The 27530-nt window shown below is 45.0% G+C and overlaps 1 protein-coding gene across 1 annotated transcript in view; it reads right to left on the bottom strand.

Annotated features, from left to right (window-relative positions):
- SPEN (spen family transcriptional repressor) overlaps positions 1 to 27530 on the bottom strand; it is a 47237-nt gene that overhangs the window by 11811 nt on the left and 7896 nt on the right. The window contains 9 exon segments of the mRNA XM_026715887.2: positions 513 to 613; positions 1687 to 1800; positions 2621 to 2734; positions 3633 to 3758; positions 6198 to 6349; positions 7089 to 7289; positions 7889 to 8049; positions 20981 to 21457; positions 24620 to 24937. Of these exon segments, the coding sequence (XP_026571672.2) occupies positions 513 to 613; positions 1687 to 1800; positions 2621 to 2734; positions 3633 to 3758; positions 6198 to 6349; positions 7089 to 7289; positions 7889 to 8049; positions 20981 to 21457; positions 24620 to 24937 (1764 nt within the window).

Genomic DNA, 27530 nt, shown 5'->3' on the forward strand with positions numbered 1-27530 from the left:
CGAGGGAAGCCTCTTCAGCCTCAGGAGGCTGAAAAATGGGCCTTCCGGAAATACCGGAATTGCTGAAACGGGCCCATTTTCAGCCTGCCGAGGCTTCCCTTGAGCCTCCAGGAGGGTGAAGATGGCCTCAAACTGGCCGAAAATAAGTTGGGAGGTGCGTGCATGCACAGTGCAGGGCGGGGGTGTTGCGTACGCATGCGCAGGGGAGGGGGCTGCACTGCATTGTGGGTGCCGGCACATGCGCGTGCAAACAGGTTTGCCATCGCTGCTATATATAAACAGAAAGAAAAGGCTGGATTTAAAGTTGATAGATAACTCTTCTGAACTGACCAATATTTTATTTTAGGTTATTAGTTTCCTCTTCAACAACAAGAATGCTATGCGACACAAGTTAAAAATTCTGCAAAGCAGACACTTTCCCGCAGAGAAGAAAAATACTGTTCAGTCGAGAATTGTTTTCCCATTCCAAAATGGTGGAGAAAGGCCACAATGTGTGACGAGAAAACAATTACCTTCTTTCTGCAAGCATTTCGTAGAAGTCTCGAATGTCCTGACCCGTTTTCTCCATAGACTGATAGAATGACATCTGGCTCTCGCGGTTCGCAAAATCCACCTGAAAGGTAAGAAGAGCTCAGCTAGTCCGTTCTTCCTTCTATTTTGGCTAATTGCCAGATGATGAAATGTGAAAATATTCCCACACAAGGTTTACTCTCCCCCAAAACAACTAGGAAAATAATGAGGAAAATCCAAATGCAGGGGTGGGAGGAACAGGCCCCACCCCAAACTGTCCTCATTAGAAAAATAGAACATCTGTCGTTCTGGAGAAGAGGCTAACTTTCATAGAAGCTTGTCGGTTAATGGAAGCCTCACAGTTCCATCCTGGACTGCTTCATTGCGACCGCAGGGACGCCATCCCCTGTGGCCCACTGAAACAGACAGAATCTGCTCACCAGGTGTTTGTTTGGTTATCAAGCTCTCTATGTTCCCCCAGGGCAACTTCCGAAAACGATCTTGGTGGGCCAAAGCTAAAGAAGCCCACGAGCCCTCCGGTTCATAGAAAACCAAGGGGCGGCTCTCGGAGGCCCATGGCTAAAAGGCCGAAGGCAAAAACACTGAAGACAATAATCCCACAATACTTCCTAGCCTTCCCACGGCTGTTGTTCGGAGAAAGCCGCAGGGCGGGTTCAAACTACTGGAGCTGCTGGTATAAGGAGGCTCACAGGACCATCCCTGATTCACTGGCAGGTTCAGCTCCCGATTGGAGATGAGACACTACAAGGACCACCTTGGCTCCCACTCATCTGGCAGCAGAGAAAAGGCAGCATATGGAAATACACAGCCCTTCGTCCACCAATTCCAAAATTGAGGCAAAAAACAAGGCCCAAGGTTAATCTTTCCGTAGGAAGGTTGCCCCATAAGCACAGTCCATAAAAGGAAGGGAAGGGACAAGGAAGGGAAGCAGGGAAGGAACTAAGGGGAAGGGAGGAAAGGGGGAAGGGAAGGGAAGGAAACCTGAGCAAAGCAATAGCAGATTGGAACTCAGCTGTAGGACTGCTGTAAATAATGATCACTCTGGCTGGGATTATTTTGTGCTGGATGGCTAGGAGAAAATATTCTGAGCCACACAGAAGTTCCCTTACATAATTTTTTTAAAAAATGGATCTTGAAGAAGCTAATTGTGCAGACCTTAATTTTATTCCCACTGATTTTCCTCCCCTTGGTCTCTTTGACAGCCGCCTGTGCGTATTCTATCTCATTGTAGAGAACCAGAGCCATGCCTTTCAAACGATCAAACGCCACCTGTAAAAATAAAATAAAAACTAAATAAGAGGGAAGAAAGGGAAGGAATCGTCGTAGCAGCTGAAGTCAAAAGAGTTTTCAACTGTTTCAGAGGCGAGGGTGACAAGAATCTTGAACATTCTCTGGGGTATCATCGTTTTGCTTTTTAATTCCTTATCTTCCAGAGTTGTCTTAATGGACTTTAGTTTTTAAACAGTACTTCGCATGTGGAGCGTTTATCCCAAAAAAAGCACAAAGCTGGGAATCATCGTGGCAATTCCACCAATGTTCCTGAAGGTTCTGATTCTGTTTCAATCCAACAGGCTCGTTCAGGAGGCTGTTCTAGCCTGAGCTGGGCCCGAGAGCAATGTTACAGGAGCCGCTGGGCGGAAGGCAAGATGAACTTGAGTAGAACTTAGAAAAGGAACCTCTAACAAAAACCTGCTGACGGAACCACAGACCAGCGTCCAAAAAGGACACGAAAACAGAACTCAGGGTGGTACTCAATGCCCAAACAGACTAGATGACAGAACACTTTGAGGCAGGGGTCCCCAAACCCTGATCTGTGGACCGCCAGAAACCGGTCCATGCCAACAAGCAAAGCCCCATCCACGGGATGTAGGCAGCACACAAAACGACGGCCCCTCCGATCCACGGAAAAATCGCTCTCCATGGAACAGGTCCTTTGTGCCCCAAAGGTTGGGGGCCTCTGCTTTGAGGGACAGGCGAAAGCCCGAGAGAGAAGGAGAGAGAGAGAGAGAGAGAAAAAAAAAAAAACAGGTCCCACGTTGGGGTTCAGAAAAGCAGGCAAACTCATGCAGCGGAAGACCGGCCCACCTACCTTCACTACAGGGCCATAGCGGCAGAAATGTCGCGTCAAATACTGATCCGTGAGGCTTGTTGCTAGTCCGTCCAGCCACACGCAGTTGGTAGGCATGCTCTTCCCAAAGCCCAGCTGGACACCCAAGTGGAAAAGAGCCGGTCAGACAAGAAACACACGATTAAACTCATTTTGACAAAACCATTATGGAAATAATCATGCTTCCGAGGCGAGCGTCAACAAGTCCGACCGTACTCTCTTTGATGCCATTTGGGCAAGCTCACTCCCAAGCAAGTCGATTAAGGATAAGCTTCCCCTGTGCGGTGCCGTGAAACAAAGCAATTAAAGGGGGAAAAATTGGGAAATGCCCCTTGCCATCCAGCCGGTGTTTAACCTCTAGGCCAAGCCTGCCAACAAGGTGGCCCAGAAATGCCATCAAGAGGAGAGAAAAAGGAACCGGGAAAAGTGAGGCTCACTGTTTCATTCCATCTGGATGCAGCGGAATCTACACCAATGGTAACAATAGCAGAGGCACATAAGGCAACTCACAAAACTAATAGAAGAGTTAATATTGTAAACAATTGGACGGTGTGCCTTGATGGAGCCATGACTGAAGAATGAACACTAAACAAAGGTGACAAGGCATTGCCTCCCAAATGTCTGGGGAGAATCTCAGTCATCCAGGTCACCGTTGTCCCAAAAGTGCTTTTGTTCAAGAGGCAACCAAGTTGAAAAACTTGGGGTTATTTTTTTGGAAAACGTTTTGCTTCTCATCCAAGAAACTGAAGAATATTCTTGGATGAGAAGTGAAACGTCTTCAAAAGAAAAAAAAAAAACAAGAAAGCCCAGCTGCCTCTTGAAAAAAAAAAAAAAAGGCACCTTTGAGATTACCTACCGAACGCCCTCCAGAAGAACTCTGATCTAACCACTGGAGTCCAATAGTCTGACCTGAGCAGCAAGGTCTAAGTTAGAGGCAGGGTCAATCAATCCGGGGCACCGCCCAGAGCCGGGCCCTAGAAGGGCCTCCACGTACCTTGAGGCGATTGTTTCCAAGATATTCTCCGTCCATCTTTTTGATGGCTTTGCAGACACTGGCGATATCGCAGAACTGCAGGAAGGCATACTGAGGAATCCCATTCACTTTCTTAATGTCGATATCCTGGTGAGGAAGGAAAGCGTTAAGGGAGGCTCTAGTCCAGCAGCACCGCGGGGGAAGCTGGATCAGGCAGGGCGCTCCCTCAAAACACACACACACGCACACACACACCAGGGCTGCCCTATCAATGAACACTCCCCTTCTTTGCTATGCCTGAATGCCCAGGAGGTCTGCTTCCTCCTCATGTCTTTCTACCGCTGGTGGAAGCAGCCCTGAAGGCAGTGCCGAAAGGAGGCTCCTGGCACCAACAACTGGAGGCTCTTTGCTCCTGTGCTCAACAGCCCACCCAGCTCTCATTATGGAAAAGGGAAAAAATCCATCCAGTCTGCACTTTTAACAGAGTAACAGAGTTGGAAGGGGCCTTGGAGGTCTTCTAGTCCAACCTCCCCGTTCAAGCAGAAAACCCCATACCACTTCAGACAAATGGTTGTCCAATCTCTTCTTCAAAACCTTCAACTTCTGGAGGCCACTTGTTCCACTGATTGTTCTCACTGTCGGGAAATTCCTCCTTAGTTTTTGATTGCTTCTCTTCTTGATTAGTTCCCATCCTTTGCGTCTTGTCCTGCCTTCAGGTGCTTTGGAGAACAGGATGACCCCCATCTTCTTTGGGGCAGTCCCTAGGCCTAAGACCTCTCCGTGTTCTGCTCCCTTGTCCTGATTTGGGCCAAATGGCTTCTTGTGACTAAGAATACTTTTAATTGTGGAGTTAGGATAATCTCACCCATCTTCAGGATGGGAGCCGCCGAGGCCCAAGACGTTACAGAGTTGGATTGTTGGCTTACTTATTCTTCCTTGAACTGAAAGCAGAGAGGAAAAAGGACCAGCACACTCCTTCCCCCAAGTGGAGAAGCTGGGGCCCAAACTCCAGAGGCTGCCTCTGAGCCTTCCTCTCCAGGAGTCAACAATGCCCACTATGGACCAGTTTGTTTTGTGCAGACGGTGTACGGTGGCGGTTTTTTGAGAAAAGACTGGACTGCCACCTGTCTGAAATGGCACAGGGGCTCCTGCTTGAGCAGGGGGGTTGACTAGAAGACCTTCAAGGTCCCTTCCAGCTCTACTCTGATTCAATTTGATCCATGGCTGAGCAAGTCCGAAATTCTAACCTTCCGTTCCTTTGCAATTCACAGCTCTAAAGACAGTAAGTGATTACTAAAAATAACGGCCTCTTTTTTTCTTCACTAACCTGGTGGCTTTTTATCAGAAAACTGAAGGGGCACTGACTATACTCCACATATTTTATATATGGACAGAGAGAGCATGCAAAATCTAATGGAACAACCACCAGCATCCAGTACAGGAGAAAAACCAAATATTTTGCCTTGAAACTAGGTAACCTGGTTAGCAAACAGAGGTGAGTGAGAAGAGACATGACTGAGGTGTTACGAAATTATGCTTTCTGTAAACAAAGGGCATAAAGAGAAAACATTTCCCTCTTCCCCAAATATTAGAAGTTATCTAATGAAATTTAATTCTGAAAGATTCAGGCCAGACAAATGGATTTTTTTTTAATTTTTTTGCACAATGCTGGAATTCACCCCCACGAAACATGTTGGCTACCAGCTTGGTTGGCTTCAAACAAAGGTTGGATTAAGTCATGGAAGACACAGGGATCTTGGCCCTGAGGACTGTGCGATGCCTCTGAAGGCCATCTGCTGAGCTCCTTTGTGTAGCCAATGGGCTACTGTGAGAACAGAGTGCTGGGCTAAACTAGCCAGAGATCCGATCCAGCAGGGCATAGCTTGAGCTCTTATCCTTCCAGAAAATAACACAGGCACACCCTTGACTTTCAAGACAACACATTGCAAAAAGAGCCCGGTGCCAGCAAGGGAGGGAAGGTCTGAGCCAACAGCTGCTCACAGCAGAATACGTGTTGCCTTTGATCAATTAGAGAAAAGGGGCGACGGGTTTCCTAGAAAATTTGGTCTCGGCCAAATTTTTTCCATAAAAGTTCACAGAGTTTTACAATGTCGTATCATCACAACGTCTGCAAAGATTCTCTTCATCACAACAACAGCAAAGGTTCTGTTGCAACGCTACTTATTTGGCTGATGCCATTTTTCCTTTTCACATGTATAGGAAACCTCTCTGGCCAAATCCAGCTGAGCTTTTACTCAGCTCGCCCTCTGCTGCTTCGCCATGGAGGGTGGTGACAGGGGGCAGGGCACGAGAGGAGCATTCTTTCTGGCAAAGCCACTGTCACCATTGTTTCTGGTAAGAAGTGCTGCCTGGGGTCACCTGGCACGTTTCTGGGCATGGGGTGGGAGAGGGATGGGCAGCACTTCAAGTCACTACCTTCGAAAGACTGCATTTAGATGGTTAAGACACGGGGCCCCTTTCAGGGTTGGAATGTTGTGATTTCTGTGTTAAAGAACAATAAAATCTAGTCCCGGGTTAGGTTTTTCTAACATGATGCAGAAAGAGAGCTAAACTGCCTGTACATACCACTATTCCTCCAAAACGCTGAAAAATGTTACAGAGGTCATGATATGTGGTGGTTTTCTCAAGGTTACCAATGAAGAGAGTTCTAGTTGCTTTAGGGTGAAACTCATCGATCCTTTCATCCAGTGGCCGGAATTCGTTCTCACTTTCAGTTTCTGAGGGCAAAAGAAACAAAAAATAGTGTCATGTTTGCTTCTAAGAATCTTCTAGTTGTTACTTGGGTCAGTAACCCCCTTCCCACTCCAAAGGTTTTTGCCCTCGGGGATGCCACAGGATAAGCGGTTAGAGTAGCCTGCGTTTCCCCAAGAGACAATGAAAATGTGAAATAAAATTCATAGCAAAGAGATAAAACTCAGCAAACTAACCCGGAAAAATAGCTGATAGAACCACTTCAGAAGTGATCTGGGCGTCGTTTTTGATCTTCTAATTATAGAAGGCCAATACAGAAATAAAACCAGCTAGGGCTGCACTGTGCTAAATAAAATGAAAGTGGGACAATGGGGAATCCTGAACGTGCAAAACACTCTGCAGTGTCTCGTTTTTTTCCCACCTCTGGAAGGGCAGGTCCCGTGCCTGCTCACCTTCCCCAAACAAGCACCTGAGACTCGGGTCAAACTAAAAACATAACCAACCAAGCATCTGCTTCACAGAGCCAGCAGAAGCAGACAGAAGGTAGGGGCGATCCCTCCAGGGTTCTGGCATCCACAGGAAGAACAAATCCTGACAATCTGACTGAAAAGCAACGTTTTAGACAGTTCAGGCCCTAAAAGCTGGCTTTGGAATGGCCTGGAATCTTCTCCACTCCACCCAAGACGTTCTGATAGGCTACAGCCAGGCATCTTTGGGGCTAGAGAAAGGCGTGGGTAGTCAAGAAGGCCTTTCTGAGGGGCTCACCTGGCCCTATCCAAGCAGTCACTTCAATCTGCATGCCAAAAAACAGCTTTCCTTTGGAGGCGTTCAGGGCCTTCTCCTGATCCTCCTGCTGCCGGAAGAAGACCAATCCGTATCGCTCTTCAGAGGCCCCGTGAATCTGGACAGAGGTCACCTTCCCGTACTTCTTGAATTCATGGAACAGCCCATCTTTGAGGCTGGTGTCTACACCACAAGGAGCAAATCAAAAGAAGGCATGGTCATCTCTGGAATCCACAGAGGTTCTTTAAGCTTGAAGCTTCTGTTGGCCTTGTATCTTTTTACATCCATAATTAATACAGCAAGAACACAATAGACTCACACTCCTGGCTGGCATGGCTGCATCAAGAGCCTACTCCCCGCTCCTCTCCTTTCTTGGAGCCCATACCTACTCTCTTCTGGCTGGGAGGTGCAGAAATGAACAAGAAGGCACAGAGAACCCTCCCCATTCCCGGAAAGAAAGAAGCTAAAATATTTGTGTTGGTCCAAGGAAAGGCGTCACTGTCTCATAGCCCCAACTCCTTCTCTCTGATGAGCAGAGGAACGTGCTTGGATTTCCTTGGGGCTAAAACCTCTATTACAAACTATCCAAGTGCCGTTTCAGTAAAAATAAAAAAATAAAATAACCTATTTTCCAAAATGTAGGTCAGAGGAACCAATAATGTAATTATAAAGGTGGTGTCTCATTCAACCGGCTTTACATGTTCTGGCAGAGTGTTCTCGTCAGCCTCGGCACGGCTGGGTGGAATGGCCACTGCGGTGCAGGGGAGCTGCGTGGGACTCACCTGTAGAACGCACAGGAAGGTTCTGGACCTTAATCCCGAAACTTTTACGGGGTTCGTCTTTCTCCAGAGGTGGAAGCAACTGGGAGGTGGGGGCAGGAACAGCCGTTGACTGAACTGAACGGGCTGGAGATTCATCACTGGAACTGCTACTAGAGTCGCTGCTACAGGGCACGAAAGGAGAAATGCAGTTAGGAACAGTTATGCAGAGGCTCCGAAGGAACAAGCAAGAACAAACACGAAGCTCGGCTTACCCTCCTGCCCCATATATTGCAATGTGTCATCTTCAAAGAAGCACAAAGGGGCGGGGTACAAGTGGGAAAGGATTTAGGGCAAATCATCATCCGAAATTTCTTTTTAACTCTTCCGTGAAGGGGAATACATCTTCCATTTTAATAGCAGTAGCAACAGCACTGAGATTTATATGCCGCTTCACAGTGCTTGACAGCCCTCTCTAAGCTGTTTACGGTCAGCCTAATACCTGCCCCCCAACAATATGAGTCCTCATTTTACTGACCTCAGAAGGATGGAAGGTTGAGCCAGTGAGAATCGAACTGCTGGCAGTGGGCAGAGTTAGCCTGCAATACTGCATTCTAACCACTTCACCATCACAGCATGCATCCATCCATCTATCACAATAGCATTTAGACTTTTATACTGCTTCACAGTGCTTTACAGCCCTCATTAAGCCGTTTACAGAGTCAGCCTCTTGCCCTCAACAAACTGGGCATTTTACCGACCTCGGAAAGATGGAAGTCTGAGTTGACCTTGAGCCGCAGTCAGCAGAAGTAGCTTGCAGTACTGCGTTCTAACCACCGTGCCACCATGGCTCACATTTTAAGCATCTAATATCTAAAGAAAGTAGACCAGAAGCCGGGAATTCTGATTAACCGAAACAGCCAGCGACACCTAATAAACAGTTTTGCACCAGAGATCTATGAGGCCTGGATCACGACAGAAGGCCATGTTCATAAAAATAACTCAACTCCCACGCAAAGAACTCAGCCTCACTGAAAGCTTGCAAAATCCCCAAAGAAGCTGAACAAAACGGCATCCGGTACATTGGTGTAATGTAAATGCCCTTATGCTGACAACAGGGAAGTTAATTAAATCTTCAGTTTCAGCTTATCAGTAGTAAGACAGGAAGCCTGAAAAATTACGCGGATTATTTTCTTCTTCTTCAGAGGGTGTTTGCCTTCTACCAAGAAACTAGGAAAAGTACAGGTTGCAAAACCACAGTAAACAACGTATTATTTGCAAATCTTAATTGGCTTTTCCCAACTTGGCCCCTCCCAGATATTCCGGAATGCAGTCACATAATTCCTGATCAGGGTTCTGAGAGCTGTAATTCACGACAACCAAAAAGCACTTGGTTGTGGAGCGCTGATTTATAGAAGGTGCTACAGATAGTCCTCGACTTACAACAGCTCATTTAGCGCCCGTTCCAAATTACAACGGGGTTGGAAAAAGTGACTTGTGGTCGTTTTTCACACTTACGACTGCTGCAGCATCCCCACGGTCACATGATCAAAATTCAGACACTTGGGGACTGACTCATATTTATGACGGTTGCGGTGTCACACGATTCCCGCTTGCGAACTTCTGACAAGCAAAGTCAGCGAGGGAGCCAGATTCACTGAACAGCCGTGCGGCTAACTTAGAACCTGCAGTGATTCCCTTAACAACTGTGGCAGGGAAGGTCGCAAAACGGGGCAAAAATCCCTGAACAAATGTTTCACTCAGCGACAGAACTTGTTGGCCTCAAGTGTGGTCGTAAGTCGAGGACTACCTCTAGAAAAGTTCAGCAAGGAAGGGAAAAACGAAGCGTGTGGAAGTGGAAAACAAAAACCCCAATAAAGCGTGGGAAAAGGAAGCGAGCTGAAAATAGAAGCACCACGTTTACAACTTGTCTCAAACTCACTGCACACGTTCAAACTTTAAAACAAAGCGACGGTGCCAGCGGAAAACGAAGTATTGGCCAGCAATAGAAAAGCATTTATGGCAAAGGAGAAGAGACTTAAGAAACCCCAAATACACCATGGTTACAGAACGCTTCTTGGCGCTGTCCTAGGTCAGGTGAGAAAGCGTTTGTGCCAGGTGATCAGTGCTCTGAGCCAAACGAGTCTGAACCCCCAGTTCGGTGCCGACTGTCCCAAAAGGAGCTCCTGGCACAGATCCCAGTTCAAAGGGTGCAGAGTTGGGATCTACCAAGCTTTCCCCACAGCGGAAAAGCTCTCGTGCCGCAACCTGCGGAAAAACCAAGCCTAAACTACCCCACCTCCCTGGAATATTTGCCAGCTCCTGATTTTCAAGAGGAAAGGGGAAAAGTGGGCTGGGGCAACAGGACGGCTCCACCATGTAAACTCTTAAGGCTGTCCCGTGGGTTGGGCAGTTGCTCCCACTGACACAAACACAGCAAGGCAACTTCCTGTGTTTTGAGACCATGTATTTGTGTCACAGAAGGGCAAACATCTGTGTGAGAAAGACAGGCAAGGCCTCTCCCAAGACAGAATCTGCCACCTGCAAATGTCTACATCATCCCCAGGAAGAGGGGCTTTCAATGGCTGTGGGGTTAGGTAGTCCCCAGGACAAGCTCCTGAAGCAGCAATTGCAGATGACCGACAGTGAAGGGCAAAAAAATAATAATTAAAAAATCTGCTTTTCTCTCCCAGCCAACTGGCAGGTGATAGGAAGTGCCAACATAAACCCCTGTTTGTTACCCTGTACAAAAATGCCACCCAATTTTCATTTGACTGAAGAACGTTTCAATCACTGTTCAGGGATACTGATCTTTACAAAAAAGAATACCGATTTGTTTCTCATCCTCCAAATATACTAAAATATCTTACAATGGTTTGGATTTTTTTTTTAAAAAGAGTTTATTTGCAAAGTTTTGGTTCTCTAGCACTCGGTCTTGCTCCCAAGATCCTTTTGAGGGCCAACAATGTTGCTGTCTCATAGACCTTCATTTCCATTCAGATTCTGCCATTAGGATGCAAAAACCTGGATGCAGACAGGGGAAGCCAACTTCAGCTCTTGGATCCAAGACAGCTCCAGCGGCAATATTAACGTATCACCTAAGACTGGAGGCTGATCAAACAACAACTTTTCATTATCATAATTTCATTAACAAGCTAAATGTATATGGTACTTGAAGCGACCTCAAGCAATATTCTGTTTTTGTTGGAAAGCAAACTAAGTGCATAAAAGAAGTAGAAATGCAAACACACCAGGCATGTTCTCTTGTTCTCTCTCATTCTCTCTCTCTTTCTCTCTCTCTCTCTCATGTACATCATGTACATTAGACACAGAGTTGTCAATGGTTTCAAACTGCCACACAGTTGCCCAGGAAGCCCAAAGAGAGCCAGGGGCAACAGGTTTCTATTTGAGAAGACCTTTATCAATTCTTCCAATCTCCCATTCTTTAAGGGCTGCCCAAGATTCGGAACAAAAAAAAAAAAGAGTGAGGTTAGACATATCCCTGAGGGGGGCACAATGTATTCCCCACTCTAGCAGGGAGAGGACTTGGCTTTTTATTATTACCCTGCGAGTCACAGAGAACAAACTGAATCTGCCGAAGGCTCTAGAAGGACTGGGTAGAGAAGATATCTGGAGAGACATCATGGATATTCCCTCTATTCATCCTGGTCTTCCTTTTTTTTTATCAATCCTATAGCAAATGCAGGAAATTGGATTAAAAAGCACCACTTGACAAGGGGGAGGCATAATCAACTGTAAATCAGCTGAAGAACCCATAAAAGGGTCACAGATACGAACGCAGACCTTAAACTTTCCTGAAGCTTTCATCTACACATTCCCTGGAGACCAACTAAAGATTTCTTTTCGGCAGAGATGACAGGCGCTGAACTGGCTAAAAGCAACTCCGTGTGCATTTTCAACAGCGGCTCTGATCAAAGGGGGGAAAAAATGCAGAGCTTGTAGCATTCCCCAAAGTTCCTCAAATCCAAGTTCCTTCGAACCAAGTTCTTGTTGTTGGAAAACAAGAGCTTTCGCCTGCTGTGTCCGAAACAAGACATAATAAGTCAGGTGAGAGGAGAAACACCCAGTGGCTGCAGAACAATTTCTTGCGTGTGGCTTTTTAATCAGTCCAGTCAGATAAGCCCACAAATGGTAGCAGAGCCACCTGAAATAGAAACGGAAGTGTGAACTCAGAAAACAAGGAAGCACCAGAGTTTACGGGATTTAACACAGGCTGCCAAGGTGAACTTATTTTCTCCTACAACTCTGACCTACATAAGCCGAACGATCAGCTGGTGTCATGCCATACTAGTTAACGCTGGCATGCGACTTCACCTTGTGTGGATAAACTACCGGGCTTTTTTCCCCTCCAGCTAAAATTAAGCTTGTAAACAACCGTCCTGCACTCAAAGCAGAATCCAGAAATGTGACCAAGTCAACCAAGCATGGAGGGGGAGAGGCGGGGTGTGTGTCCTTCAAGGTCATCCCATTTAAGGGAGATTTCTTAATTGCCCCTGACTGCTGTGCGTTGGCAGACTCAGGTAGTTTTATTTGAAGCGCCTTCTCTTCCCGCTTCAACTGCCCTTCGCTCTCATCTAAGAAAAGGGGGCTTGCATTTCACAGACTGTCCTCCAAGGAAGGATGGATTAGCGCATCGCAGCACTGCTGCAGCGCATCCTCTCTTCTGCAGCTGAACTCTGGAAAAAACCCACAACCATGTTACACTTTGCCTCAGCATAAGGTAGACTCTGCAAAGCAGCCTCTAACGCAAATAAAACTACCCTATAAAAGGTCAACGATTTTTGCTCCAATTTATCCTGCAGCTGCAAACCTTTTTAAAATAGTTAAATAAAGAAAGCGAAGAAGGGCGCTCCTACAAGCCAGGTTGCTTGCTTCGTCCGTTCATCGTCCTTACAATAAAATTTGTTGCTGATCGGATTAATCAGTGAGAAAGAGGTATAAATCTGCTTCCTCTGGCAGACCCCCTCCTTTTTCCTAGTATTGCTCTTAGGCCTCTCCACCGGCTGCTTCTTTCAACTGACATTTTATTTTTAGGCAAGTGCTCCACTTAAAACAATAGAATTCTAGAAAAAGATGGGTTTTGAAAATACTTTCATCCGAGCGTATCAAATTATAATGTTTGTTAAAGGTGAATGACAGAAAAGTGGAGTCATTTCGTAAGGCTGAGGAAAGGGCAAAAACTGAACGTTCGGGTCTAAATTAGACAATAATGAAAAAAAAAATTGAAGCAGATGCTAGATCAAAGCAGCCATCAACACTAACGTATCAGAAATCATCTCATTATAACAAAATTGAAACATTTCCAAAAAAGCTCAAATTGTCCCTCAAGAATGTTTCGAACTCTGAACATCATCCCAAGGAAAAAATGGGTTTAGAATGCTAGGGGTCATTCTAAACTAAGTCAAAAAAGGAACCCACCCACCCAACTGCAGCCGAAAATAAAGCAGTTCCTAGCTGATAACAACATGGAAAGAGATGTAGGAAGGTGGACTTTGGAGATTCTCAGTCATCCAGGTCATGGTTGTCCCCAAAGTGCTATTTCAAGAGGCAGCTGAAGAGGTTTTCGCGTCTCATCCAAGAAGCTTCTTCAGTTCTGACTGGATGGTGCGGAATGGAAGAATTTATATTCCTTGCAGAGTGCTGGTCATTTGCATCCTTTTAGAAAGTGGTTGGAGACACTTGGAGGTTTATCTGTGTCCTCTGGGTCATTGGAGTGGTGCAAATGGGTGTGGACTAGAGGTAGGTGGTGTCATATTCCTCCCCTTCTGTTGAGAGAGGGCCGTTCAATTTGGACATAGATGGCCTCCCTGATTGGTCTTTCAAACCAGCGGTCCAAAATGTGGACTTTGCTGTCTTCAAAAGAGTGACCAAAAAGGCTCCACACCCATTTGCACTACTCAGGTGACCCTGAGGACACAGATGCACTTCAAAGTGGCCTCAATGACCCCTCTAAAAGGATGCAAATGTCCAGCTGTCTGCAAGGAATATAAATCGTTCAAATCCTCACCATTCAGCCAGAACTGAAGAAGCTTCTTGGATGAGAAGCGAAAAGTCTTCAAAGAAAAAAAAAACATAAAGTCCAGTTGCCTCTTGAAAAAGCACCTTTGGGACAAGGTGGACTTTGACTTCACAGTAAATAGGGCTGACATTTGATACAGGTAGCCCTCAACTTATAACCACAATTGAGCACCCCCCGTCCCAATTTCTTGTCACAGTTGTTAAGTGAATCACTGCAGTTGATAATTAGTAACCCGGTTGTTAAGTGGGTCTGTCTTCCCCGTTGGACTTTGCTGGTCAGAAGGTCGAAAAAAAGGGGATCACGTGAGTTTGGGAGGTACACAGCAGTTGCTGGTATTCTTTTCGAGTGCTGTTTTCTTTTCCACAATAAATCTACTTGTCAGAAGTCCTTGGGTCACTGAGAGTTGTTTTCAAGGCAGCCTTCTGGGAGAAGCCTCACATCAGAAAGGCCTTTGGAGTGGAAGAGTGACTCCAGAACTCACCCACAAAGACCCTTATCCAGGCTTACAACTGGCCAGGAATGTAGAAGAGGGTTTAGCGCATTAGCTTTGCTAGGCGCTCCCAGAACACAGACGTGCATGTCTTAGTCCATATATAGGAAACAAAATGGGGGATTTAAGAGCATGATAAAGGCATGGATAACCATGTTAGCTAGGAGGAAGCAGAGAAGGAGCTGAGGGAAGGTGCTAGAAAAACTAGAGAGAGGGGTTGGGAGTTGCTGGGAAAAGGACTCTGGATAAAGCAGGGATACATACCAGACGCGTCATACTTACCCTGTATAAACACTCAAGAATTCCTCCAGATTTTGCTTTCCAGGCCCAAATCTGGAAAAACTAAAATTTCTGCTGATTTGCAGCCAATCTGAATAGTTTGGCAGAACTGCTGAAACACCACAGAGTTTGTTCCAGCTTTTGAACAAAACATCTTCACATCTTTTCTTTCAACTGACTGGATTTCAGAGGCTCCTGGAACATGCAGGAGAGTCTCCAGCAAGAATCCTGACACATAAGCAAGTTCATGCAGGAGAAATCTTTCGCTCAGTACACTGCAACATCGACCAAAAACAAAAAACAAAACCTGGTCTTCACAATTCCCCTTTTCTGCCTGACAAACCAACCAGGAAAACCCATCTTCCTGCAAGGAGGGCATGGAGAAAGGAATAAGGCTCTTACTTTTACATATTTTGCAAAATGTGACACACTACCGCAATCTGCTACTAATGAGATATCAAGTGATACGCCAAGGAAGTTATTCATGCTACATCTTTTTAGCACATTCTATTAAATGGTAATAGCTGACTGAATTTTCCTCCTTTCCATAGAAGAATGATAAAATTATGAAAGATTTAAGAAAAATACAACTGGTATTGAAACAAAGAAAACATAAGCCCGCTGACCCTTTCTGTTGCTTTTTTCTGAAAGCTGCAGAAAGACCTATAACTTTGACATTTCACTTATCACTCTATGCCTGAAACAGAGCTAACGTTTTTTTATATATTTAATAATTACTATGTTTTCAAATTTGAAGCTATACAGTTGTCTAGAAATCCATAATCCAGGTTCCTAAACACTTCCAGATTGTGATAAATTTTAATTGTTGCTTCTTGAAGAGGAGATAGCCTTTATTTAGTTTTATATTTATGTAAGCTTATCACTTAAGTAACTTGTGTATGTTTAGTTCCTTGGTGTCCCATAAACATGATAAAATTAACGAATACATATAAATTCATCTTTCTTTCTTTCTTTTTTTCAAACGGGAGGCAAATGAATGTGAACAGAAGGCAGAACTTCTGCTGTGGTGTGACCCAAATCTTTTAATTTAGATCCTGGCTACTAATATTGTCAAAACTATTTACCAGTGGAATGTATTTCTTAATTTCAATACGTGCAGTTTATTTGTCACTTGAAAAACAATGCACCTCCAAAACGGAGTGCTTTCTGAGAAAAGAATAACACAACAACAGATAACAATGTATCAAGTCTTCCAATAGTTATACTGTCCAGTATTAATTGCTTTTTAACAGTGTAAAAATTGTTACTTCATTGATGATTGTGAAGACTGTGCTAAAATTGGAACATATATATTAGAAAGTTTGAGTCTCAAAAGAAACCTACAGGCTAAAACACAACACTGGAAATCAGCAGGCTGGCTTTAGTTAACAGCTTGCATTGGAAAAGTTTGAGGAGAAAAGGTTCTGGAACAGTCTTGTGGAGACCAACCATCAAGGGTTCTCCAAGGACAATCTTGGGTTTTAATCATTCAAACTCCAAAAGAAAGGATATGTGTATTTTGCACACCCTCCGTGTCTATGGAGGCAACAAATAAAGACACTGCCCGCTCCCGGATAACCCAATGAGCACCAAAAACCAAACTGTTACTTAAACTGTCCAAACAACTGAGCCAGTCGTCTGGTGGATTCCCACGGCTTTAAAATCCACATTTAAAACCCAAATAAAGTAAAAACAATCTATATAGTAAGGAAAGCCAATGCAACAATCAGCATAAGAAACCAATATGAAGTAGCACAAAATCAATAAAAAAACTACACTAAGTGAAGAAGAGGAGCGATTTCTTTGGAGGTCTAAAACACACCAAGTCGTACTTAAAACAGACTTGGGAAAACAGGTCACCCGATATCTATTTTTAATGCAAGTTCTGGGCAACCAAGAATCTCATAAATTCCTTTGCTCCTTCCTTGTCACTGCTGACTCCTGGAATCTATCTGGCCTAGTCCCTGCAGAAGTGTGGCTTGCCATTGTCTGCTTCCTAGGGTTGAGCATGTCTGACTGGCCCAAGATCATTCAAGCTGGCTTGGCACCCAAGGCAGGAGGACCTCAACATAGTCTCCTGGTTTCTATCCTGACGCCTTAACCACTTCACCAAACTGGCTCTCCCGGCTCATTAAAGAGGCCATTTTTAAGTATCAGGTAGATATATTTGAGAAGAGACTCTCTATCACACATTCAAGCTGCAGGCGTTTCTGTTTCAAAGTTAATCACAGTATTCTGAATTAGGCCTAAACACTGATTGAAAACTAGTGCAAACTTCTGACAGGCAAGCATTTAAGTTAAAATTGCCTTTAACGTCACGATAGAGAGAGAGGAATATTTCTGCTTGCACAAAATACCGTACAACAAGGCTCACACCTTCCTTATGACCTGCCACCAGGATTATCAACACTGCGGAGTCCTATGTTTGGATGGTATTGTAACCAAGAGCTAGAGAATATTTTAATGTAAGAGCAGGCAAAATATGCCTACTAGCAAGAGTTGAAGGCAGTGGAAGAGAATGATAAAAGGTGGTCAGAGACCTTAGTCTTAACAAGCCAAATTACATTCTTTTAGCTCTGCTGGCAGACAGTGGAAAAATTTAACTTTGTTCAAATGAACGACTTTGGACTAACAAATTTAAAAAATTCCAAGGAAGGGTGAACAAAGGGAAATAAAGTTTAATCACCTGCTGTAGGTAGTAAAATCACAGAGGGGATGCTTAGAGAGCCAGCTCAGCTAAATATGATTCACTTTGTTCCCGCCTTAGTGGAACCATAATCCGATCTGCTGGGCTATTTGAATCGTTGTAGTAAAAACAAAAACAAAAAACCCTCGATATCCATTTTGATTTACACATTTGTTCTTACACAGCTTTTCTGTCTTCTCCTAATGCTGTACTGAATATAACGATCGGTGTATGAGTTTCTTTGATACCGTTTTCCATAATACCCAAGTTTGACCCAGTTTAAATGGAAATATTTTCTGAATTTTGACAGTGCAAAGTGGGTGGGTTTTGGTGTAGTTTGTTGACACGCCTTCTAAACGGGCAGAACCCCATTACATTCCTTTCAGCTCAACTTTCAAATGGGGGGGGGAATCTGCAAGCCCCTCTCCCTTTTCCTCTGTCAGGACTGCCCCAAGTCCTTGCCAGACCCCTTCTCTCCCCCACTAACCCAAAGGCTCCTGCTTTGGAAAAATAAAAACAACACGCAGGCAGGGAGGACAGAGCCCACCAGGAGAGGGCAAGCAACCAAATCTGGCTGGAGGATTCCGGTTCAGACTAGTTTGGGAGACCCCAAAGAGGAATTCCTTGCATTGCCTGCAGAATTTGGACATCGCAACCCCTGCCAGAATATGCTGCTTGTGTGCTTTGTTTATCAATAACGAAGCCTTGAGGCTCCCTTTGTCTTCTTTTGCACAGCCGCAGTGTCTCTGAAAGGAAGGGTTTTAAGATCCATGCCGATTTATTCAAGAGTGGGTAGGTGGGAGTGGGAGTGCAGCGGCCTCCACGTTAATTGATTGAATTTGGTTCTTATTAAGTTTTTTTTTCACATTTTACAAGGCATGCTAGAAATAGGTTGAAGGAACAAAATAAAATAAATTCCAAATATTACTGCTTTGCAATAAATGTGGCTTATGCATCTTGACCCCCCCTCTCTCTCTCTCTCTCACACACACACACACACAAGAAGAAAGAAAATATATCAATATGCAGCCTTGAAAGGAAACACTGCTTTTTTTCCTCACAAATGCATCTGACAACCACATTCCCTGTTACTACAGTAAGCAGTCGGGACAATCTAAGATAAAGGTGTCCAACGCAAGCTGTATTAACAAAAGAAAAGTTCCTGGCGAAGGACAGCTTTCCAAGTACAAGCAGAGGCTGAACCAAAACATCAGTTCTGCATCCAGTGCAAGCCCACACCAATTTCGTCACTAGGTATCCGACCTAAGGAAGCTGGTGTCCTCCTGAGAACTGTATGAAGGAAGAGGGAAAAAAAAAAAAAAGGCAAACAAAGCTGTCTTCCTCTAAAGGGCTGCAGGGGAAAATCTGTGTTCGGTTAACAAGGCATGAAATGGCATAGGATCCTAGGGGAAATATTTCAGACCCAGCTTGGGAGAGGGTGGCTCGGATCAGATGGGAAACAGGCTTGTGCAACCTGTGAAAATGGCAAACAGCCACTGAACTGGGGACTACGCAAGCTGCGTGACAAGTCACCACTTGAGGAAATGTGTAGTAGCTGAGAGGATTGGAAACAGCACTGACCATCCATTTTACCCTAGGATTTTTCCTCGGTCAACAATCCTCCCCTCATTTTATGGAGAAACTGAGACTGGCCACCATAACCTTGTTGCTACAGCTCTAGAGGTGTTGCCTTCCCTGGACCACCGAGTCTGCATTCTGAAGCTTTTGTCCAAAGCACAAAACTACACACACACACACACACACACACACACACACCACCTCTCTCATCAACATATCACTCTCTGCCAATGATTCATCCTCTGCTGGCAAATTCCTGAGGTAGAAAGAAAGGAAGGAAGGGGCAGGAGGAGGAAAAGAGCCAGAGTTACATAACGAAACGAAGTTTGCCACTCTCTGTTTTCACTTGGGGAGTTGAGGATGACAAGACAGACAGAGGAATCAAATGAACTGGAGCTCACCAGCCAATTTTGAAAGCCTCAGTGTCTATTCATGCTACTCCCCCTGCGCCCACCCCCAACGTTTTCTATCATAGTGCTTTTTATCTTGGGACCTAACCCTAACCCCACGGCTTTAAAAAGCAGAATAGGTTATATTACTTCAGGAGAAGCTGGACTCGCAGTAAGGCCCTGCTTGGGGATAGTAGAGAAAAACAGCCCAAAAGAACGGCAAGCATTCCAGGATCAAGTTTACACAAATCTTCTCAGATTCAACAGCTTTTAAACTTTGAAGGAGGAAGCTGAGGAAAACCGGCTGAATTTGGATGAGCTCCACAGAGCATGCTCGGCAGCTGAGATTTAAAAATAAAACATGAAAGCAGGAATAAGATATGGCTTGGTAGGATTCAACTTGGCAAAAGTCTCCGTTGGACACTCCCTCCGTACGTGAACGTTTTTTTCCCCCCTGTGTCTTTCTGGCATATTTCCTCAAGCGCTGACATGTTATGAAAGTACAAAATGCCTGGACTCCTCCTTGGCCTATAAACCACCTTCCAAAGTCTAATGAAGGTGAGAACTAGAATGGCTGCATTCCACCTCCACCCCTTTCCTACAAAAAGGACTGCTGGCCAGCTGCTTATTTCAGTGCGCTAAAGAGCACCTATTTACTGACGTTAATCCATGCCGATGGCAGGTTTTACGAATCTCCCTTTGAAGCAAGGGAAGACTTTTTCCAAAGCCCGTTTTAATAGAAGAAAGGAGGGAGAGTCCAAAACCAGGCCTGGGATGGGAAAAGGCTATGCTCAGCCCCTGGAAGGCCTCAATGCTCAGAGTAAATTCCCAGCGTGCGCCAACAACACGGGGAGCTGCCCTGACAAAACAAAGCTGGAGAGGCATTATACGACAACGCAACGGCACCTTCCTATCTGCCTCCTTTAAGAGCAGTCTGCGCATTTCAACATGGCAGTGTTCAATCACTTATACTTCTACGGTCTGATTAGGAAGGCCCTTTCCTTGAAAATAGAAATGGGATAGTATATTTCTGTTTCTCTTAATCCTTTTTGTTTTTTTTAACAGTGCCGCAGTTCTTTGCCCAGAACCAACAGAGAGCGCAGCAGCAGAATGGCTTGACCAGCACAATTTCACGACTGCAAGCTATGTAGTAGCCACCGCAACAGTTGGAAGCCCATAATCCACCTATCTATCAAATTTCATTCCGATAACTCAAGGCAATAAACAAAAGATGCCGTTAACAGAGAAGAAAGAAGGAGAGTCCAGACGGTGGTCAGTACTGAATTATAAATGAAAATGCAGAAGGCTCTGTCCCCAATCAATCGAAGGCTGCTTCTACAAAGTATAAGGGCACCCTTTCATAAACAAACAAAAGCAACAAAGAAGCTTCCACCCTGGAGTGGCTCAAAAGGGGATCTGTTTCGCAGGTGGGGCTTTTGTCTCCTGAGGGCGGCCTTCCGAATATGTTCCTGCCTCCACCCTGGGTGGGTGGTGGGGGATGGAGGCAGAGGGAGACCAGGAGATGGTGGTGGTGGTTTGTTTCAGGGAGGACCAGCTGAGAAAAGTGCAACATGGCAGCCGATGCGCTGTGGTTTCCACTCGGGATCAATCCTGAGACCCAAAGCGAAACACGCCCGCCGAGGGAAGACAATACCTGTCGCTGCTGGTACTGCTGCTGCTGCTGATCGAATCGCTGCTGGAAGACCGGCTTCTAGAACCGCTTCCGCTGGGCGATCGAGTGGGTCTGGACGCTTGGCTGGCCAGCCTCTGGGGAGACTGGGTCCTGGACTGGGAGGAATGGGGGGACCGGCTCCGGCTGTGCTGGTAACTCCGTTCCGGCCTTCTACCTCGGACCTCCCTGGTGAGGTCATCCCGGTAGATATCCCTGTGTACCACGCTGGGCAACGTAAACTGCTCCCGAGCCCGAGGTTCGTAACGAGGGTCATGAGCATCGAAGCGGCTCGGGCTGCGACTCCGAGAACTGTAATAGAGTCCGTGTTGTAAAGTTCGTTCCCGAGGATCTCTGTAATAATCCTGATCGTAATGTCTCGTGCGATCAAATCCTCCTGTCCCACGTTCATGGTGTCCATAGGCACTAGGCTCATAAGCGCGCTCCCTGTTATCTGAAGCCCTGCATTTAGGAGGGGAAAAACAGGCACGTCAAATCAGAGAAGGAGAAACCATGACTCAACAACATGCAAGCATTTAATGCAGGGTTGGCTGTTACTGCAAGCCATCAAAAGGCCAACAACGTTCTTACTTAGCAGACTGAATGAGCTTGGTCCTTTTACGTGACTTCTTGCTCACGTTTACAAGTAACGTAAGTCTGGCACTGACTCAGGTTTCACTGCTTAAACTGAGCCAGCTTGATGCCTTCTGTTCTAGATTTCTACCCCATAATCCCCGCCTCGCAGGACAATGGCTAGGGATTATGGGAGAAGGCGGCTAACAAATCTGAAAGGCATCCAGTTGTGAGAAGTCTGAACTAAGCTTCTGTGGACAAAATTGTGCACCACAGTCCCAAATGAACTTGTGCAAAGTCATTTAATTTCAGCAGTTCTATTTATCTATTTCTGGGATGAAACAGAACTATTAACATGTTTCATTCCATGACTACCCTAGAATCCTATCATTAAGGTGTTGGCATTAGCCACAAAATTGTAGGGGGGAAAAACAAATTTATCTCTTTTTAAAAGCTCATTTGAAATCTTTGCTTCTAAGAGTCCTAGGACAATGTATCAGCTTTAAGCTAAAGTCAGATCTCTACTTATCTTTGTAATAATAAAGTCAAGATACAAACAACTAAAAGTCACAGGCATTAAGCTCCAAATTAAAAAAAAAAAGATAAACAATGTTTCTGTGTGCTGGTGAGAAGTGGTAGTGGTATTTTTTTAAAGTCACTTCGGACAATAAAAGGATGGGATATTTTAATAGCCGATAAAACAAATTGTGTCCATTTCTGTATTTTACATACAGAATTTACGTTTGCTATGTCGTCAACTATGTAGAACTTAAAAAGAAAGTTATGTTGCTAAGACAACGTAAGAATGTGGGCCAGGTGCTTAGGGCAAGAAAAGGCCTCCAATAATTTAGCACTTTAATCTAAAGGGGTCACTGAGTGGCCCATCTTGTAGGACACAGCTAGGAAAACAGATGAAATAATTCGGAACAAACATGCGCAGATCAAGCAATAAAGCCAGCACTTATATGAGTTAGAGAAGTTCCCTAAAAACCGTTCAAGGAAGGAGGAATTCAAATCATTCCCCTTTTTACTTCCAACCGCCTTCCTTGAAAAGTGATTAGCGGGGACTGCAGTTTCAACAGCTTCTCCTCTTGACCGTCAGGTCAAAACGCCTGGATCTGCTTTCTCCCACCCCTCACCCCACGCGCACAGACCCCCAACAGTGAATTAGTTGCTCCTCCCTTTGCACTTTATGCTCCTGCTGTAGGTGTAGTAGTGCAGGCCTTAAGGCTGCTTGTCCCTCCTACAGAGGAGGAGGAAGAGGAGGTGGGCTTGGATGTACCTTAAGGTTTTTGTCTGAATTCTTGCCTCTCCAGCAAGTCAGAGCTGCCTCCCAAAAGAGTAAAAAAAAAAAAACTATAAGGCAGACGTTTTCGTGGGTGTCACAAACGTTTGCAGCTCCATGCAAATAAGACCACATATTGTCTCAGCATGTATGAATATTTATTCAAAGAGCTCTCTTGCCCCGGCCTTTTGAAACAATAAGCAACATCCCACCCGCCACCCGCACCATGTCAATATTAGATCAGTGAGAGCTGATACAATAACGTAAACGAAAAAAAGCAAGATTTCTAGAAAAGTTAATGTATTAAGTGTAAGAGCCCTTTTATTTGTTAGGACACAGAAGACAGACAAAAGAACTAGCAAAGCTGAGAATCTAATGACTACAGCAGTGCTGGTTATCTATTAGTACTAATTACTACTGGAGTTAGTGGGGAAAAAAAAGGAACTGACTTGGGTTAGGAGAGGGGCTAATATACACAGGGCAGGACATACCAACCTTTTCCAAGTGTGGAAACACGACCTATATTCCCAATTAAATCTAGGGAGAGAATTGTGAACATAACTTCCCCAATTTGGCCCCTCTTAAAGGGGTAATCCACCTTCTTAATGGGCAAGGGTGTCAAAGTGGCATTTTAGATGAGCGAGCAAGAAAAAAAAAATCCTAGGGACAAGAAGAAGAAGAAGAAAAAAAAACTCCACTGGAAGCCAGTAGTCCCAGATTGGCCAAAATGTGGCAGCCCCCAACTTCATTCTTCTGACAGCCAGCGCTTCTAAGTACATCCACCACAGACTTTTTGAACCAATCGGCTGGTAAAAAAAGGCACCAGGGAATGAACGAAGGCCTTGCCCCAGGCTAGCAGACATCCTCTCTCCAACTTTGTAACCATCCAGCAGTCAATTTTCTGTGACGTATCCACAAGCTGATCGACACCATGTCTTTAAAGCTAGAGTGCCTTTCATTGTACAGGCGCTTTTAGCAAGACTAAAGTAATCCACTCCCCTGGCCCACTGGGATCTTGGCTCGAACCATCCCACAAATCTGAGGTAGTAGCCATTATTCCAGCACCTCAACGGATGGCCTGTAATTTCCAAAACTGAGCAGCGTCCATCTCGTTCAGTTTGCCATGAGGATAGTAATCCCAAGATACATGGAAAGTGAGGTAGATCCAACAGGGGGAAAGAAACGTCAACAGCGGCCTTCTCCTCTCTTCATTGTATGTATTCCCAGGGCTAAAGACGGTAGAATCCAAGGCGAGGCAGCATTTTTATAAGTCTGCTAGGAAATTTGGATACCAATCCAATTTTATGCATAGACTATGTAAACCAGCACGACCCTGAAAGTAACTAAATGCGAAGCTTTGCCAAGGGACTGTGTAGGTCCTACAATGCTGAAGATACTCCATATCTGGGTTTGGAGACTTGCAGTATCCAATAAACTCCATTGGATAATACGGATACATCCAAAGAAGGCCTTAAGGTTATCCAAGAATTGGGATCGTCAAGCCCTAGAAGAATAGCTCCATAATCGAGGCTCGCCCAGGAAGTCTTCCGTCTTAGAATCGGGTCTCCAACCAGTTGCAGGAAACATCTTCTACAGATCCACAAGATCCCAGCCATTGGGATGGGAATCACTTCCGCTTCCAACCCAAAATAGGAAATGCAGATAATTTCCCAAATTTTAAATCCATCTGGGGGCCCTATCAAGGAGTTTGTGTTTCTCACCACATCAATTATAAAATACCTGCCTAGTGAAACCTTGGAACTTACCCATCAAGTCTCCGCTCATAACGTCCTTCCCGTGCATGAAGTGATGGCGGTGGGCCATACGTGGGCCCACCGCCAGCTCTGAACCCAGAAACCTCTCTACTACGAGATGCTATGGAAACTGTATCATCCAATCCCCGAGCAGCACTAGGAATGGTTCCTGGTTCGTTATAATCCGTCCGAAGGTCTCTGTCTCCCATTTTGTTGACAGAATTGTGTGCCTTCTGTGCACTCTTAATGTCCACAAAATCCACAAAGGCCGCCACGCCGCCTTCCGATCCCCTTTTGGGGAGAATTTTGACACTTTCAACACGTCCATATCTAGGAGAAAGACAGAGAAAAATCACATACATTAAAGCTCACAGAAAACCAGCTTAGAAATTACATTTAGTACCTGGAAATTTCCGGACTCAGATTAAAAAAAAAAAAATTAAGTATTCATTTCAATAGATAAGCATAAACAGAGTTTCAGGTATGGCTGTTTCCTGGACTCATACCAGAGCAAAGCTGAAAGACTATTTTATGGGAATATACATACATATATACATACTTCAAGCCTGTTAACATCCTTCCTCTTCTTCATCATATCATACCTTGAAAAAAAGCCAGGATACAACAATTTGAACTAACTTAGATTTTGCCAACATCTGCAATAGGAGATTAGCACAAACAGAAAAGCCCTTATTCTGTGATTTTCAAATATGTTTCAATGCAGCCAATGTTGAAATAATGAATCCGAGTGAAGAATTAATTTGATAAACATATTCATTTCTTGATCAGTCATTATTTAATGTTCAAGATATAAGTGTCCAATAGAATACAATGCCTGTTCATATCATTCTAATTACTGCTTAATCACAGTTCTACAGATAAAGCCAGTTCTACACGTTTACAATCTAAAATGTTGTTGGAAGCTCTGCTTAAGCCACGGTTGGAAAATATTTGGCAATTCTTGAGATAAGCTTTTCATGGCTGCAGACATCAGCGGCAACAACAAATTACCAATGCAATTTATTTAGCTCACACTGTATATGCAAGCAGATTTGGGGTTAAGATGCAAAAACACTTGCAAGTTTCTCCAGAAAGTTTTCAAATTATCCAGTCTGACCAAATGTCACTAACTTTCCAAGTGATTTAATACAAAGGAATGGATTTCTATTAAAAATACAGACATCTATAAATGGTTCATGTTTACAGATCAACAAGATATGAAACATAAACTAAGAATTCTCTTTCATTAAAGAACCAATTCCGTCACATTCATCTGACAACCTTTATGCATTTTTAATTACACTGTTGGCGCTTTCTAAAGATAAAACAGATATTTCCTGGTTTGACAGACCAAATATAGTATTAGTGAATTTAAGCAGCAATTAAGTCAAGCCTCGGTCTCAGAGGCTTCTTTAGCAATTCAACCAACTAGCCTACCATTCAAGTCTGGCCAGGATAGAAAATGGAAATGTACACCAGTATGATCTAAGCTCACTCAAGTTTGAATTTATCCTTCTACGTTGCTCTCGTTGCTGTTCTGCCCTCAAGCTTAACCATCAAAGGCATGCGTAAGATTCCCCAACACGGATCTGTGAAATTTAGCACCATTAGCCCCATCAATCCTCTACAAGAAGATTGTGCTGAACATGCCAAGGAAGGAGGGCCACACAGGGATTAGGGTCACTATTTAAAAAAAAAAGGGTGGTGGTGGTGGTGGAATTCTTCACCAAAAACAGTGCCACTATTTAACAACGGATCAATCCATTACTTGTTCAAGATCTCTACGGCAGGCCAGCCTAGAATGCCAAAAGTGTCAGATAGCTCAGTGGGACAACACCTACTTCCCATGTGCTGACAGGAAAAGCATGTGACCCAGAGATTGCAGAAAACGTCTCTAGTCACAGCTCAAAACACGAAGCTGTATGACAACTGATAAGAGGCCGGGAACAGAGCAACAGCTATGTGGCAGCTTCTGGAGGACAGAATCTGTATTCCAACATATTTCCAAGCAGGAATCTGGAGCAGAAATGGCGGAGACAAAACTCCAAGGGAAGAGATGTGGAGCCAGGATCTCTCCAAAATAAGCAACAGCGCTGGAGAAGGAGTTGCGAGGTGTCATTTCCAAGGCAGATGGCTCGACACTCACTGACCCACACCAGAATGCTCGAGGGTGGTGGGTGAGGATTTGCTGTAGATGGCTCACTCCCGGGAGAAGCAGCTGGAATAAGCATAAAGGCTACTTTCAAAGGAGGCAAGGGACATAACCACGTATCTGGCTACTCCCCTTCCCCCAAATGCTAAGATACGCAAGGCGGCATTCGGAAAGAATTATCTCTACGATCTGCACTCCCCAGATTGCCTGTGCTTTATCCTAGAGTCACTCGGCGTGAAGGCTAATCATCTGCCTGGCAATCCGACCCCAGCCCCACCCGTTGGGCCTTCTCCAATCCGTTCCTGTGTTGGCAGTTGCCACGGGGAGGGGAGCTGTGTTGCTTCATGCTAACCAATCTGGAGGGGAGGCGGGGGGGGGGAAAGACCCGCAGTGCTGCAGCGCGCAGGATCGATGCCCAGAAAGAAAAGGATCCCTGTGAAAAGCTGCTGAGGGGGGAGGGGTGGCGCTAAGGAACCAGCGTGTGGCTGTTCGGGAACCGCTTAATGAAAGCGGAAGGCTGAGGAAGGCGGGCGCCCATGTGAAATGGGCCCTCCCCACCCCAGCCCAGCCGCAGCCTTTCCAAGAAGGCAGCTCTTCCCCAACCCCCAGCGCAGAGAGCAAACAGGGCAGAAGAGGGATGGGGCAAACTTTTTGGCTCCAAAGGTCTTGATGTACAAGGTACACAGGAGGCTTTGCTGGGAGGTTTTCTAAAGGCCTTGCTGCTTGCATAATCCCTACCGATCAAAACATAACCACTTGCAACACGGGGAC

The sequence above is a fragment of the Pseudonaja textilis genome, chromosome 18 (assembly GCF_049901715.1).
Source record: "Pseudonaja textilis isolate UNSWEBS1 chromosome 18, rPseTex1.2, whole genome shotgun sequence".
Lineage (NCBI taxonomy): Eukaryota > Metazoa > Chordata > Lepidosauria > Squamata > Elapidae > Pseudonaja > Pseudonaja textilis.